At 44.3% G+C, this 17,273-nt stretch overlaps 1 protein-coding gene across 1 annotated transcript in view; it reads left to right on the top strand.

The window, feature by feature from the left end:
- Positions 1-16,506, top strand: part of LOC147440437 (Cation efflux family protein) — a 39,784-nt gene extending 23,278 nt beyond the window's left edge. Inside the window, exons 2-13 of the mRNA XM_086530174.1 lie at positions 13,397-13,463; positions 13,678-13,810; positions 13,963-14,018; positions 14,140-14,254; positions 14,346-14,403; positions 14,490-14,608; positions 14,689-14,808; positions 14,935-15,036; positions 15,151-15,223; positions 15,464-15,531; positions 15,634-15,694; positions 15,777-16,506. Coding sequence (XP_086386300.1) covers positions 13,397-13,463; positions 13,678-13,810; positions 13,963-14,018; positions 14,140-14,254; positions 14,346-14,403; positions 14,490-14,608; positions 14,689-14,808; positions 14,935-15,036; positions 15,151-15,223; positions 15,464-15,531; positions 15,634-15,694; positions 15,777-15,904 — 1,100 coding nt within the window. The 3' untranslated portion in view covers positions 15,905-16,506. The remainder of the gene's footprint in view (positions 1-13,396; positions 13,464-13,677; positions 13,811-13,962; positions 14,019-14,139; positions 14,255-14,345; positions 14,404-14,489; positions 14,609-14,688; positions 14,809-14,934; positions 15,037-15,150; positions 15,224-15,463; positions 15,532-15,633; positions 15,695-15,776) is intronic.
- The last annotated feature ends 767 nt before the right edge of the window (positions 16,507-17,273 follow it).

The raw sequence follows: 17,273 nt of genomic DNA, 5'->3' as shown, positions 1-17,273 counted from the left end.
AAGTTCCCAGATGCGGTGTATGAAGGAGACAGATCTGGTGAGCGCCTCAACCACTAGTGGGGGGGCAGCTAGCTCTGCTCAGATAATGGCACGTGGTACTGAAGCCTTGGCTCTAATGAGCCGCGAGATCATAGAGACCAGGGGCTTCTCCATGTCCCCCCATCCATCAGTGTGACCTGTCCTTCTGTGATGATCCAATGAAGGCCCCCATATCTCAGCTCCATAGAGCAATGAAGAAGCCACCAAAGTGTCAAAGAGCCAAAGCTTCGTCCGAGGCTCCTGAAACTGAACGTGTGAACACATCCTCTCCAATCTACCCAATGCCGAGTGGGCTCTCGTCAATCTAGTCTCTGCTACTCTCCTCAATGAAAATGTTGGTCCACTAAAAACCACTCCAAGGTAAGTGTAAGCATCTGTATACTCCACTATCTCCTGGCCGTATGTGAATGCAGGCACTGACCTCCTGATCCACTGTGGGGTGGTATTAAATACCATGACCTTGGTTTTACCAAGGTTGACAGACAAACCACTTTCATGGGCAAACCTATGCAAAGCATCCAAGTGACGTTGCATCCCCTCCGGAGAGTCGGAGATCAACACAAGATCATCAGCATGTCCCCGCCAACGGTGCACCTCTATCACCATCTCTCTCAATGTAGTTAGAAACCTCATCCACATACATACCAAATAGCGTAGGAGAGAGCGGGCCGCCGGGCAGCCCTGCTTCACCCCAATAGTGGAGTGAACCGATATAGATAGACCCTTTGAAGTGCGTACATGCTCTACTACTGATCTGTACAATGCCATAATCCCCCAGATGAGCTCTGTGGGTACTCCCATCTCCCGTAATCTACACATCAATCTAGCTCTGGGTACTGTGTCAAATGCTTTGCGGAAGTCCACAAAGCTACAATAGATCCGTCTCCCACAGGATCTGCCCTCCCCGATGATGGCCCCGAGTGTCAAGATATAGTCAAGAGTAGAAAAACCTCTCCTGAACCCTGCCTGCCCAGCTGCACGCATTTCCTCTCTCTCTGCCCATCTACTCAGCTGTTGCTTAAGAATGGATGCGTACAACCGTGCCAATGTGTGTGTCCAATCATGATAGTGCGATAATTCCCAGGCTCCATAGGGTCTCCTGATTTGAAGATAGGCACAATCGTAGATAGGCTCCAAGTATCAGGCAAGCCACATGGCACGGTTAAACATGACTGCTAGAAGCTCTGTTAGTAGATCACTAGCATGCACGAAATGCTCAGCCACCATGATCATATGCTCGCCCAATCCTCATCCTGTCAATGGCCTTCTTCACCATCTCAGCGGTGAAAAAAGCACATGTGTGTGGGCATGGATCGGGGGGCTCGGGAAGGGGCGGCTGTCCAGAAACTGTGTACAAAGATGATGCGTACTGACCCCAAGTCTTTGTAGAGGTAATGGTGGGGGGGGCGATAGCTCATGAAAGAGCCGCCATGCCTCACGCGAGTCTTGACTCAAGAATAACTGGTATAGATGTCACAAACTGTTGACGTGTCAAAGCCCTTAAGAATGGAGCCAACTTGCAGATGCCGTCCGAGGGGCCTAAACCCTAAGAAGAACAAGCAGCAAAAGAAGAAGAAGTCCTACCAACTTATGGGGACCTCGTCCGATGGGGCCCCAGTGACATAAAGGGATTAAAATAAAAGGGACATTAAATCGCACTCAAGGGACGGAACCGCAGGGCATGTGCCTGTGGCGAAGTTCCTCGGTGAAGTTGTACCCCGGTATTTCGATGCTCTGCATAGGCAGATGAGGAGATAATGCTCCCCTTCCTATGCTGTTATTTTGAATCCGTCCTTCCGGGGGAAATGACGTAATTCTCCCCAAGCGAAGCCAGATGAGCTACAAGAGCGCCCAAGTGCCATTCCCCCCCCGGGGGGAGGTCAACTTCACCTAAAAGGGGTTGGGAGGTGCAAAAGGGAGACACCATCAACCTCAGCGGACGCCACCTGTGAGCCGACGCCCTTCCACTCCAAAGGGAAGACCGAAGCAAGTCCCGCAGTACCTGGGCCTCTGAACAGAGGTACTTGGTCGCTGTCACGTCCAAATCAAGTTGGCGAAATGGGTCTCTCAAGGGATTAGTCATGGCCCTAAGAGTGTAGATAATTCTGGCCTCTAGTAGTCCAGAGGAAACTAATGACAAAAGCGTCTGCCTTCGGTTTCTGGGTGCATAGTTCTGGTCGTTCTTCTTGTATACTTTTTTGGTGTATGAGGGGAGCGATCGGGCGTGCCCTACCCGACTCCGAAAACAAAACAAAACAAATTAAAATAAAGTAGGACTCACACACACACGCAAAACTGATGACGTGGAAACTGTATGGATGCTCCACGTTTTGCGCTGATTGATGACGTGGTAGTTGTACGGAATTTTGCAAATCCCGCTGGCAGCTTTTTGGCATTGCTTTTGGACCAGAAGCTTTTGAGTTTTGAAGGCTTTTCATGTAAACTGCTTTTGGGGCCTAGGGCCTTTAAATATGTGCTAAGGGCTCATTCTCTGGCATGCTTCTTGGAGAAGGTGCAGAGTCTAGAGTACCGGCTTGTACTATGTTGATGCAATATAAAGAAATACCAAAAGGGGTGCCAAGGTTTGGGGCCAATACTCTCTGGGGTGGAATTCTGCCACTCCGTGTCGTGTGTCGTGCTCTCTCTCTTTCAGTTCAGTTGTTATTGAAGTGCTAAAAGTCTGTTCAATCTGTTCTTTTCTATTGGCATGTGGTGTCCGTCTTGTGACAATAGATCCTGCTCTAGTCGAAATGCCCTCTTCTTCCGCCGCACTAGGTGTCGGAAGTAAATCTGTTACTGTCTGTGAGTGATGTCCCCCAAAAGCACTTCCCTCTGAAGTCTAGCTCTAGTCTGGCGGCATTTCTTATCATACAGCTGTTCTGAAGCATGCTCCCAAAACAGCGTCTCTGCCCAGGCTGGGTGTGTGGGTATGCCTCTGTTGCTGCATCATGTCATGTGTGTGTAAGTATAGTAGTAAGCTCCTCCAGAGGTCGCCATGGCTCCTTAGTGCATAGGCGTCTCTAGATCCTGTCTATGTATAGAGAATCGGTCTCCACGTGAAGGTGTAGCGATTAGGGGCTGCTACCCGTGGAGTGTGTGCTACACTGAACTAGAAAGAGATGGTTAACACACAATAGCATGATCCACTGCCATCCCAACAGGTATGGTCCCAACTATGAGATCCTGGATACTAGAGATGAGGCTTGGTTGTGCCATGACATAATCCACTGTGCTGGCTCCATGTCTGTGTGGAAAGCATGTGAAACCTCCCGCAGCGAGAAATCTCTGTAGGCCATTCAGGATGGCCAATCCATGTGCAATGCCCATGTCTATCAAGTGCCGTCCATACTAAGTATGTTCCCCATCGTGTGATAGTCTGGATAGGCCCGTCTCTGCAACATCCAACTCTCTCAGCATCTCCTCTGAAGTATCATAAAATACTGTCTGACGATGGGCAATCCTAGCATTGAAGTCCCCTAGAATGATAATGTCACCATCTCTAGAGAATTCCCATATGTCATCATCCAAAATAGAGAAGGGGGACTGTCCTCTGGGTGGTGCATATACTGACGTACTCGAGGGAAAGTATCAAATAGCAATGTAAAGATATCTTCCAGTCTCTGCTCTCAATCTCACCCACATGTACCTAGATTGCTCATCCTTGCGAGCTATATGTATCAATGGCTGCAACTCCTCCCTGAATAACACTGCCACTCCTCTTGAGTCCCGCCCCCTGTGCTCTGATCGTGTCTCCTGTCTACAGGCTGTCTCCCATTTGTATCCACTAATGTGAGGCATAGACTGCCCAAGGGCTTGATGCGTCTCAGAGTAGAAGATAATGTCTCTCCTGTTAAAACTCTCCTCAAAAGCACCCACATCAAGACGCATACATCCATTACAATTCTAGGTAGCAACTTTAAGTGTGGTCCCATAGGCCTCACACCGTCATGTGGAGCGTGGCTCCAATATCACCACTCTTCCATCTTGGTAAAAGGAAATCTTACTGTTAGGTGCAGCGGAATGATTGTTGCGCTTTGCTCAAGATGAGTGCTCCGAACTGTGCTCAAGGTTCCTTTTATTCTTATGGAAGGTAGAGCCTTCCGTTCTTAATGAGAGAATGTTATGATCACAAACAAAGTGAATGGACACTGTGCGTGCAAGTGTATGAGACCGAGAGATAGAGAGAGAAGAGAGATACGACACAAGAGACCTTGTAAAACCCTCCTCCGAAGGCCCCACTCGTCGGCGAGAGTGGTCTACTTATGATTGCACAAAGTGGTACAATGCTGATGCATGAGATTGATGCAACTTGGGACTATGCCGATGACGACGACGGTGATGACGACGACGACTTTAGGGCTAAAATCTGTGGTCTTCTATCTGCTGAATTTCGGGGCTGTTTCGGTGGCTGAAAATGACTGTTTTGGCTGCGTTTTTATGGGCTGAAATTGGGGATCTTCTGCAACCAACTAGGGCTGAATCTGCTGCTGTCCAATAGGCTTGAAAACGTTGACCATTTGACGCGGTAAGGGCTGAAAACCAAAAACGCTGGGCTGCCTGCTGTCGCTAGCAAAAACGCTAGGCTGTTCTGGGTCTGCTGTTGGCGATCGTGGCTGAAAACGCCAGGGCTGTGGAGTCGTGGCGATGTCAACTGAAAACGCTAGGCTGAGTATCTGTGGCGATGAAAACGATGGGGTTCTGGGGACTCCTGGCGATGAGAGAACTGCAAACGCTAGGGGATCTTTGGGAGGTGCTGAGGGAAACCAAAACGCCAAGGTTTCTGATGGGTTCTTGCTGAGAAGGTGCCTGTTGAGCGAGAGCTCCTGTTGCCTCTTTTGCCAAATAGTGCTAACTTGGGTTTGCTTATATATTAACTTAGCAAAATTACCCTACCTACTTTTGTTGGGAAGTCACTTAAAAATAATAAGTGAAAATACCAAAAATAGGGAAAATAGGCTAAATGCACTGGAAAATTCCCCTAACTGATTCTAATGGATTCTGATGGGAATTCTGATGATCATGCTGTGTGCAACCAAAGGATATGCATCTATGCTAAGTGACTGGGCATACACGGTCTACGAATAGACTCACAAAAGTGCCAGATCACTGCTAAATCTAGACTGACTGGATTGACTGGATTGACTGAACCCTGATCATGCTGTAGCTTGTCCACGGACACCTAGGGTTGGATGTGTCACGTGACACTTACCTTTTTCCCTTGCCGCTCTAATCTTTGGCATTACTTCCTGCATATGGGCGACTTGTGAGAGGTTAAGGTCATCCCCAAGAAAGATGCCCGTCTTCTTAAGAGTTGGTCTCTTCTTCAAAAAGTCCTCCTTCGCTTCTATGGAGGGAAAGCGGAGGATGAGTGTCCTTTCTTTCAAGGTTTCCCCCTTGCTCCCACTTTTCTTGTTGCCCACTCTCCAAGCTCTTGAGTGCATCGGCTCATGAACCCCCATCAAAGCCATGAGTTCTTTTACCTCTTCATCTACATCATCTTTGTCTTTAAGGCCGCAAATTCTCACATGTAGAGAGCGTACACATCTTCTTTGCTCCTCTTCTAGTGTCAGGTTGATAATGGTGGGTGTGGATGTTGTTTCCTCACTTTTTCCTTTCTTGGCAACCTTAATCCATTTGTTAGCCTCATCTGCTTTCTGTTGAGTCTTTGTAATAACGTCCACCCAAGAGGTCATCATTTCTTTATGCTGCTTTTCCCCTTCTTTAATGGCTCGCACTTGTTCTTTGATTGTGTTGAGTTCTTCTATTACAGAGGGTTGCAATTCTCCCTCTTCGATCATGTTTCGTGATCCTGCCTCAGCGAGCTCCTTCTTGAGTGACGCAATCTCTTCGTCTTGGGCCATCACACGATCTCCCATTGCAGTGATCTTGCTTTCTTGGGCCAAAACGCAATCTTCGAGTAGTTTTATTGTCCCTAATAGGTGGCGGTTGATCTCGTTAATGGTCTCGGCCGTTTGTTCTTTGCACTCTTGGACTGTATTTTCTAAGGGGTCGGGCTTATCGTTTTGCTTCTTCATGTTTGGTCGTTGCTAACAAAACGAGAGGAAATTTTGCGGCGGAAGGAGACCTACATGCACAAGGCTTTCCACATATATGCATACATGTTCTCCCACATTAAGCATACATGGCGTGCAATTCTGCAATTTCTGCAAATTACAACCAAGCCCCGCTTTATTCAATTTCTGCAATTTTTTGAAATTCTGCAATTTCTGAATTCTGCTATTTTTTGAAATTCTGTAATGAAAAAATTCAAATTTCTTGAAAAAACCCTTCAAATCTCTGACTACTGTACCTGCAAGGAGGTGGGGGTTGGGCGGGAGGTAGCAGAGCGCAGAAGGGGGGGGGGGGGGGGGGTCTCTATAGGTTGGGGAGCGCGTGGGGCTGTAGGGGCAGCGCGAGGGGGGGAAGTGGCACGAGGGAGGTGGTTCCGGGGGGGAGGTGGCGCGAGGGGGGAAGCGCGTGGGGCAGTGCGAGGGGGGGGGGGGGGGATTGTCAGGGCAACGCGAGAGAGAGAGAGAGAGAGAGAGAGAGAGAGAGAGAGAGAGAGAGAGAGAGAGAGAGAGAGAGAGAGATCACTGGCAAAAACGCTAGCAGAGAGATGGTCGATGCATAGAAATGATAGAGAGAGGAGAGAGACAAAACCCTAGAGAGAGGTGATGTCCCAAAATGATGGCAAGAAATCTGCTAATGACACATGATAAATGACACATGATAAATGATTACAAGGGTATGGGGACTCCCCAGATTTTCCCTACTCTTAACCCAACACCCCATGATTGTAGGGACACCCAATAAATATGGCACATTATTTCAACTGATAATAAACTAGCCCATGAACAAGCGTGCTGCCTCATGCCAGCCTACCAAATCAGCACAACTCGTAATTGGTACGTCGACAAGGTACCCCTACCTCAGGTAGAGTGTCACAAACTGCTGACGTGTCAAGTCACTAAAGAACGGAGCCAATCTTGAGATCATGGCCCAGCGGCCTAAACCCTAAAAAGAAGCAACAAAAGAAGTAAAAGTTCCACCAACTTTTAGAAACCCCGTCTAATGGGGCCCAGAGGACATAAAGGCATTAAAATAAAGCTGGACTCTCACAAAAAAAAAGAATAGCATAAAAACTGATGATGTGGCAACCAGTACGTATCTCCGGATTTTGCACTTACATGATGACGTGGCAGACTCTACGGACGCCCGGATTTCGGGCTGACAGGTGCTGACGTGGTAGATTGACAATGTACGGATTTCCGGAGTTTGAAAGATTTTCATGTAACTGCTTTTTATGGCCAAGGGCCTTTAAATATGTGCAGAGGGCTCATTCTGTGACATGCTTCAGTACGAAGGTGCAGAGGGTGGAGTACTGGCATTGTACTAAGTTCAATTAATATAAAGAAATACCGAAAGGGGCGCCAAGGTTTGGGGCCAGTCGAATTCCGCCACTCCGTGTCGCGTGTACTCTCTCTCTCTCTCTCTCTTTCAGTTCAATCGTTATTGAAGTGCTAAAAGGCTGTTCAGTCTATTCTTTTCTATTGGCACGTGGTGTCCGCCCCGTGACAGTGGTATCAGAGCTTCAGGTGTATGCTTTTTTGAAAGCATACCCGTCCTACCAAAGAGCAAACAAAGCAAGATGACGCTTCCAAAGTTCACTGGGAAATTTTATTTGAAAGAATCTTCCTGTCCCGACCTTAGACTTATTAGCCACTGGGAAATTTTATTTGAAAGAATCTTGGTGGCCCAGCCCCAGGCTTACTAGCCACTCCCACCCTCTCTTCATCGCTATGTCTTATAGGGCATAAGCCATAAAGATCACTTGCAAGAGAAGGATCAAGGATTCAAAGGCAGCGCCATGCAGTGGTGGATGTCTATAGCTACCAAGCCGCACACTCCAAGGACTTGGCAAGCTTTCAAGAAATTTTTTGCCCAAAGCTTCCTTTGCAGTGCAACTTTTGGCAGAGGGGGTATCCTGAATGCTTGCCATGGAAACCCTAGGAGATTATAACTTGAAATTTCTCGACATCTCTCAGTAGGTCTCTTCTCGAGCTGATAACCTTGGAGGTCCAGTGTGATTGCCAGGTCTTGGTAGTCTTCTCGAGCTGATAACCTTGGAGGTCCAGTGTGATTGCCAGGTCTTGGGACTACCATCATGGCCAGAAGGACATTGCTTGTGAAGGCTTGTTTCGAGTATTCAAGAGTTTGTGGATCATGCTGCGGTCAGCTATGACCTTATGGAAGGAATCTAACCCTAATTTTTGGTGCAGGTTTCAAGATGGAAAGTCAGTCAACTTTTCGAGCTCAAATGATGTTGAGATTGCATTTTTAAGTTTGAGTTCTGTTTGAACTTGTTTGGTGATCTTGTTTGGAATTTGTTTGGTATTTGTTTTGAACCTGTCTTGGTGCCGATTTGAAATGTTTGACTCTGGTTTTAATACCTGTTTCAATGATTGGTGATTTTACTCCCGGGTGGAGTAGTGACAAATGATGTTTGAGAATGCTTGCTCATTCATACTCATGGCCCGCCCGGACCCTTGTGGTTATTTGCGGGGGGAGTATTGAATGTTTGAAATTTGTTGTTTTTACTCATGGCTCGGACCCTTGTGGTTATTTACGGGGGGAATATTAAGAAGTTTGAGCAGTGGTTACTCTTAGCACCTCCAAACGACGCAAGCTGCGGTCTGGGTGGCGTTTGGTTGTGAAAGGCCTCTATATTTCATGGCCCGAACCTTTTTAGGTTATTTGCGGGAGGAGTGATGAGGGAGTCGTTGAACAGCTCATGGCCCGGACCTGGATGGTTATTTGCGCGGGGAGTGTTCATCGACGACTTTATGTTTCTATGTCTTGTAACATGCATATGTGAGCATTTGTGTTGCATTGTGATATGCCACCCATCGAATATTCCTTATTGGATGAGATACTTTTGGGAAGTCAACGATCCAGGATATCAAGAGTTCCAATCTGGAATGAGACTACTTATTTGATGATATTCTTCCTGGAAGCCAACGACCCAAAAAATCAAGAGCTCTGATTTGGAATGAGAAAACTGATTGTCCCTCGGAAATTTTTGAGCTAACTTGAGTTGTTTTGCAGATATGCTGCAATTGCGGACTATTATTTTCTTTCAAGAAGGGAGGATGTCACAAACTGCTGACGTGTCAAGTCACTAAAGAACAGTGCCAACCTTCAAATCACGACCAAGGGGCCTAAACCCTAAAAAGAAGCAATAGAAGAAGTAAAAGTTCCACCAACTTTTGGAACCCCGTATGATAAGGCCCAGAGGACATAAAGGCATTAAAATAAAGCTGGACTCTCACAAAAAAAAAAAGGAATAGCGTAAAAACTGATGATGTGGCAGTCAGTACGGATCTCCGGATTCCGTGCTCACATGATGACGTGGCAGACTGTACGGATGCTCGGATTTCGCGTTGACAAGTGCTTACGTGGCAGACTGGCAATGTACGGATTTTCGCATTTTGCGTTGACATGTGCTGACGTGGCACTGTACGGATTTTCGTGATTCACGCTCAGCAGCTTTTGGACAAGATGCGTTTGGACCAGTTGCTTTTGAGTTTGAAAGATTTTCATGTAACTGCTTTTTATGGCCAAGGGCCTATAAATATGTGCAAAGGGCTCATTCTCTGACATGCTTCAGTACAAAGGTGCAGAGGGTGGAGTACCGTCATTGTACTAAGTTCAAGTAATTTAAAGAAATACCGAAAAGGGCGCCAAGGTTTGGGGCCAGTACTCTCTTGGGTGGAATTTTTCCACTCCGTGTCGCTTGTGTTCTCTGTCTTTTAGTTCAGTTGTTATTGAAGTGCTAAATGTCTGTTCAGTCTGTTCTTTTCTATTGGCACGTGGTGCCCGTCCCCGTGATATAGAGCCAAGCACAGCCACAAAACAACCCTCACTCCCTAACGGACAACATATATAACTCTTAACACCAACTTCATAACGTGGAAGTCTACTTTGCTGTGATAGCTTTTAATAGGAACCAACAAGGATTTAATAAGTGGTGTAATTTCTCCAGTGTCTCGGACAAGCTCTGCCTCAATTTCTAATCCGAGGCAAACACAATAAACTGTTAGGCACTTAACAAAATTAGTGTAAATGAAGTTCTCTGTAGTTCGTGGGTCAAAGAAGAGAAGTGCTTTGGCACCGTGAATTTCGCCATAGGCTCTGCATAACTCTTTTGAGGAATGTGGAAGAGTTAGGGCACAAATATTTGGGACTAATTCAATTGTAATCTTTACCTTCTTGGTGGGAGGTTGCTCTGTTGGCGATTGATTAGTTCTTTTGAGACAAGAATTAAAGGTATGTCTAGTCTTGAAGCATCCAAAACATAGTTGCCCGCTTGTTGTAGGGTTTTAAGTGCGTCAAAGACGTCGTGGTGCTTGACTCTTCTCTTCTCTAGGGGAAATCGGTTTTGTGAGTTTTTGTCACGTGATACATCCAACCCTATGTGTCCGTGGACAAGCTATAGCATGACTAGGGTTCAGTTCCGTCAAGTCAGTCTAGAATAGGAAGTGACCTGGCACTTTTGTGAGTCTGTTCGCAGACCGTGCATGTCCAGACACTTAGATTAGATGCATATCTTTTGGTTGCACACAACATAACTATCAGATTCCAATCAGATCCCATCAATAGCATTTTTACAGTGTATAGGCCTATTTTCCCTATTTTTGACATTTTTCACTTATTATTTTTAAGTGACTTTTGTTGGAAAGTAGGTAGGGCAATTTTGCAAAGTTTGTATAAATAAAAACCTAGCGCTAGCACTTTCTGGCAGAAGAGGCAGCAGGAGCACCTTGCTCAACAGGCAACCTCTCGGCAAGACCAACCCCCGCGACAACTCTGGCGTTTTCTCTCAACAAAAGACTTAGCGTTTTTGCACCAGATCAGCCATCGTTTTTGCACTTGCAGATTCCCGGCGACAGTAGACAGCAGACCAGTCCTAGCGTTAGCAGATTCCCACAACAACACAACAGATTTCCTAGCGTTAGCAGATTTCCTCGCGAGGTCAGTTTTCAGCCCTAGCGTTTTTGGTTTGCAGATCAACCTCAGCGTTTTTGCAGATCATCCTGATAGAATCAGCCATAGGACCAGCGTTTTCAGTTTTCAGCCTTTAGCACTTGCAGATCAAGTCCCGAACCTCGCAGATCTCACCTTCCCACAGCAGATCCTCGCTGCACGGTTAGATTCCGCAAGGGTTACAGATTCAGCCTGGAAAACGCAGATTTCAGCATCTGCGTTTTCGGCGCGTCGTCGTCGTACCGTCGTCATCGACATCGTCCCCGACATGGAGTCAAAATTCAGCAGATAAAGATTTGCAGATTTCAGCCCCTTAGCATTTTCAGATTTCAGCCCGTCTCGTCGTCGTCCTCATTGTCGTCAACATCGTCGGCAAGTCCAAGCATTGTAGAGATATGTGCAATCATAAGTAGACCACTCTCGCCATAGAGAGTGGGGCCTTCGGAGGAGGGTTTTGCAACGTCTCTGGTGTCGTATTCTCTTCTCTCTCTATCTCTCAGTCTCATACACTTGTACGCAGAGTGTACATTCACTTTGTTGTGATCATTGCACTCTCTCATTAAGAACGGAAGGCTCTCCCTTCCATAAGAACAAAAGGAACCTTGAGCACAGTTCGGAGCACTCATGTTGAGCAAAGTTCAAACATTCATTCCGTTGCACCTTATAGTTTTGATCCATGAAAGGAGGTTCTCTGGTCTTTTCAGGCTAAAAAACAAGGTTACCTTTTATAAGCTTATAGCAGATTGTGGCATGGCCAGTGAGGTGTTGCATATAATACTCTTGTGGTGGTGAAGGCAGCCCATAGACGACAATTTTAGTGGGAAGGTGTGGGTTTATTCATGTTTTTAGTGAATTCAAATTGTGACATAAGCTTGTAGAAGCAGGTATAGGAAAGACGGCTAAGAAGATTCACACGGATCGAGGAGGAGAATTCTTCTCAAACAAATCCGACCAATACTCCAATGAGCATGGGATCAAGCTTTACTGCACCACTGCTCACACCACAACAAAAGGGCATTGTGGAATGCTACAATCCTCTGTGGTAGAAATGTTATGCTGGATGCTCAAAGCCAAAGAGATGCTAGATTATTTTTGGGCAGAAGCAGTAAATACATAAGTGTATATCCTATAGAAGCTATAGAAAGGCATTAAAGGGATCACATTGATCCTTCAAGGTTAGATTTCTAAAAGAGGCTGGTAGATACACATCCTTGAATCTTTGATTGTAGTTGGCTAAAGTTTTGGTGGAAACCATCTTCAAATTACCCCACTTTGCAATCAGTTGCACAGAAAAAAGAGATGTAAGCGAGCAAAAATAGTCTTGAAAGCTTGCTATGTCTTTGGAGCAGCATGAGGATTTGTAGACAAACACCATTGCATAGCATTGTCCTTGAGGAAGGCAGTTGCATGTGAAATCTTGGATTCCTATCTATAGTTCCCAACTAAATAGATTTTGTCCAACTGTTACATCCGAAGTGCTTACTTCTGACTTTAATCTCAGAGAAGTTAAAGAACTTTATTGTAGATCCACCATCCTTGAAATCCTTTGGTTGAGGAAGAGCAGGCATCCGAAATCATCTGCTTTCATAACTTTTACCCAAAAGCTCTTCAGAAGTCACTGCTTTTAATAATTGGTTGTTAAAAACTACCAGCATAGCTCCTCTGTTCTGGTCAGGCTTCAGGCGGAGCTCTTCTTCCCCCCTTTCTGGTCCCATATGGGTCATGCCACATCACACAGTTGTGACACAAGCAATTCACAAAAGCAACATCAAAGTAGACCCGCAAGTTTCTGGCAAGTGTGCTTATAGCATACATATCTTGCATCAAATTCTTATCCAAGTATCTTGTGCTTTTGGACAGCACATTGACCTTGTTAGGTTCATGATTTCTTCTTTTCAGGTTACTGTGTGCCTTTTGATTGTGTTCTGTGCAGATGTTTCCAAAAAGCGTGCATATAACATACAGTTCGTGCATCAAATTCTGATCCAAGTATCTAGTGCTTTTGGACCGCACATTGACCTTGTTAGGTGCATGATTTTTTCTTTTTCAGGTTAATGTGTGTGTGCCTTTTGATTGTGTTTTGTGCAAGTGTTTTCGTCTCTCTTACCTTTCTTATGAACCATGCCTTTAGATATTTATAAGAAGGTATATCTTTTAGTTGAGTTTTATTCAGATATATTTATGCTCAATATTGCCAATTGCCTTTAAATAGGGTCAGAAACTAAAGGCATCAACGAGCCACTGTTAGCAGAAGATAATTTTTTTAAAAGCATTGCTAGCCTCTTAAGTCAATACATCATTTGTTATTTGGCAGGGTATACCTCAGATGCAGCTAAGAAAGTCTCTGACAAGTTTAATTCTCCTGAAGTGCAAGACCATAGGTTGGTTATGCGCAGAACTCTCACTCACAATCATTGTTTGTACTAAACAAATAAAAGAAATTTAACTTTCTAGAATGACTGGTAACGGTTTTAAATTGAAACTGCACTGGTCAAAAGATCGCGGTATATTAAGGAACTTTGCACCGTGCAAAAATTCAGCACTCTTTCTAACATTTACTTTTATGGAAAGTTGACACTTTCCTTTTAATTGCAGTCAAAGAGCCGTTGTTATGGCACTTTGTTGCAATTTTCTGGTTTTTTGTCTTAAATGCGGTGTCTGGGTGATGACTGCAAGCCATGTGATGTTGGCTGAAGCTGTCCACTCTCTTGCTGATCTTGCCAATCAGGTAAGTTTGTTTTTAATATCAGTGTTGGGAAGAATTTATAGTTTGTAGCCTGACATTACTCATTTATTATATCAACGATGACTCGGTCATCACAGCATCCCTGTTGAGATTCTTGCCTTTACAGAGGACCAGTGTTTGTTGTGATTATGCAGGCCCTGCTTGCTTATGGCCTAGTCAGCTCAAGGAGAGCTCCAGATGAGATTCATCCGTATGTAACTGGTCTGCTCTGCTGCATGCTTAAAGATCCAATAGTGCTTTGACATTGGTTCATGGAAGGCAGTCTTGCTCTTTGAGGTTACTGTACATTAAAGTGGGTGCATTGTTTTCAGGTACGGCTATTCCAAGGAGAGGTTTGTATGGTCTCTCATTTCAGCAGTTGGCATCTTTTGTTTAGGATCTGGAGCAACTATTGTGGATGGCGTTTCAAGTCTATGGAGAGCAGAGGTAATAATGCTTAATTCTTGTGCTTGTACAGACACTCTTGTTGTATTGATAGCAAGCCCTTGCTGATTATCTTTGGTCCAAAATATGACAGCTTCCTGATAACATGTCTATTGCTGCTGCGGTTCTTGCTTGCTCCATGATAATTGAAGGTAAGATGGAAGAAGCATGACATAAGCTGGTAACAAGGTGAAACCATGAAGATCTCTCTTCATCCTCAACTATAAGGGTTGTGCAGGCGCTTCATTACTTGTTGCCATCAGTGCTGTGCGAAAAGGAGCTTCTGCGGAAGGCATGACTTTGTGGGATTATTGCTGGCGCGGTCATGACCCAACTGCTGTCGCTGTCATGATGGAGGTAAATTGGTTGTACTAACGGGATTAGAAGTCGACAAAACTTTTTACAAAAATGTCAGGTATTTGATTTTATGCATGAAGGATGGGGCAGCGGTGACTGGGCTGGTGATAGCAGGAGTCTCTCTTGTAGCTGTTTTCCTCACCGGAAATCCTATTTATGATCCAATTGGTTCGATTCTTGTGGGGAATTTACTTGGCATCGTAAGTCAAAATATATTAAGATAATGACTTCTTCCCATCTTATTCTAGAACAGACGTAAGGAGTTTTTCTAAGCATGCAGATGTCTTAATTCTGTAATATACCTTAACACCCTTCCTCCTTAACAGGTTGCAGTCTTTCTTATTCAACGAAATCGACATGCCTTGCTGGGAAGAGCTATGGACAATCAAGATATGAAACTTGTCCTTGATTTCCTGTCTTCCGATCCTGTAAACTTCAGTGTTTAGCTCTTGCGTCTTTTACTGAAAACCATCATTGCAACTAAAATTGATTTATATAGGCTTAAATGTATGCTAACCTATGTCAATGCCTTGCTGCCTCAGGTTGTGGATGCAGTCTTTGATTGCAAGAGTGAGGTTATCGGACCTCGAGCATATAGGTTCAAAGCAGAAATAGGTATTTGTTGGAAACTCATCCAGGTTCAGTAGCTCCCTGTTTTTGCTTGATTGCTTCTTAGTAAATAGTTTTTAGCTTTAAAGTTCGGTGTTGTCTTTGAATTTGAGCGTCAAGTCATCTACCATAATAGATTCAGTCTTTCATAAATACTTCCTTTTTCTAGTTCTAGTCATTTGGTTGTGTTTCATGAGCTATGGAATGAGAGGATTTGTTGTGATCGCTTATTATGTTGTCTTCTAGATTTTAATGGGGTTGTGATTGTCCAAAATTATCTGAAGGGGGTCAACAGAGAGACATGGGCAAATCAGGTGATCTTGTGAATTTGCTTACTTTTCAAGAGCATACCTGCTCTTAGGAAGGTGTTGTTTAACTTTCCTGGACTTTTCATACGTGTGACCTTGTCAATGCAGTTTAGAGATGCTTTAAATGATCCTGATGGTCGTGCATTGGACCGTGTCATGTCTGACTATGGTAAAGTTGTTTTGAGATGAATATATGGCGTAAACAATTGGACAGTAACTTTAATTTGCAGAGTTTGGTACTATGTTTGCAGGTGAGGAAGTAGTGACCGCTCTCGGCAGTGAAGTAGACAGATTAGAAAGAGAGATCCAGAGACTGGTACCAGGAATTCGACATGTAGATATTGAAACCCACAATCCAAATGGACCTTTTCCTTTCTGATTTGCATTAAACCTGCCTCAGGCTCGAGCCAAAGATCTAGAGAAGTGAATGCCATCTCACCAAACTATTGTCATTGGAAGGAAAGGAATGTGCAGCTGTTAAGTTGGTGACATATGGCCCTGAGACATGGAGATTTTTGTCTAATCAACATGTAATTTTTTCACATATCATGCATTATTCTTTATGTATACAAGATGGATAGCACACATCGGGAGCATGTGGCTCTCTTGTTCTACATATACATGAAGATGCTGTCATCTCTCAGAGCTGAGGGTTTTTGTACTTACAAGTACTCCACGATTCTTCAAGTGATGAGAAGCAGGTTGATGAAATGGAAATAATTGAGAAGCGGGTTGATTGAATGGAACTAGTTGAGGCAGCTGATAGACTCTCCTAACCAGGATATCCTCTTCCCTCAAATGAGCTTTTTTGGCACTTAGTTTAACAAAATTTTGTGTCATTGGATTCCTTGTCTTTCACTGCCAACTATCTTTTTGTAAGCCTTTAACAAAAATCATTGTATCCTCTTCCCTCGAATGAGTAACACCAGGCTTTTTTGGCAATTAGTTTAACAAAATTGGATTCTGTGCTTTCACTGCCAACTATCTTTTTGTAAGCCTTCAACAAAAATCATTGTACGGCGTTCGTAAGCAAAACATTTTGTTTTTCAAATGACTCGTTTGAGGATGAATGGAGGGCTTGCAAATCAATGCCTGTGACATATTAGGATTGATGGAGTCAAGTTTGTTACATTTTGTTGTGTGCTTGCATTTTGTGTGTATCGAGTCAAATTAATTGCTTATTAGGGTTGAAAGCATTGGGCTACCTTTTCCAGGCATATTTAGCTGGTTCCTATTGGGTGATGAACCAGAGATGCTGTAAAATATTTGTTTGTGTATAATCGAAGAAGCTTGAACCACTTCACCACCCTCCTAAATATCTCTTGCATACTTGCACATATAGTTCTCTAAGTGTTATCATAATTAAACACTCACAATCTTAATCATGGGTGGAGCCTTCAAATTTGTGTGTGTGAAAGGAGGCGTTTATTTTAGATTTTGTGCGAAAACTGTTCTCTGAAAGTAGTGAATGTCAGCCAATTCAAAAAACAGAAATAGCGGTAGTAAATTGGTGCTGATCATGCAATAGGAAGTGAATTTATCTACCAGTGTTTTGTGGCTCTAAAAAGTAATTAATTAGAGGCATGTTAGTGACATGTTTAGTTTTTGTGTATTCTTCTTGTTGATCCATGAATCTCTCCTCATGATTGAGTTCAAAGTGTAATGGGTGTGCCTTGGAAAAAAAAAGGGTGTAGGGTTAGAAGTCGGCTACTTTGATACTTCCAATTATATTTGACATATTATTCTTC

Source organism: Adiantum capillus-veneris, chromosome 15, assembly GCF_014529385.1.
Source record: "Adiantum capillus-veneris isolate H3 chromosome 15, ASM1452938v2, whole genome shotgun sequence".
NCBI classification, from domain to species: Eukaryota; Viridiplantae; Streptophyta; class Polypodiopsida; order Polypodiales; family Pteridaceae; genus Adiantum; species Adiantum capillus-veneris.
Note: the sequence above shows the minus strand (reverse complement) of the source record. Positions and strands in the feature narration are given on the sequence as shown.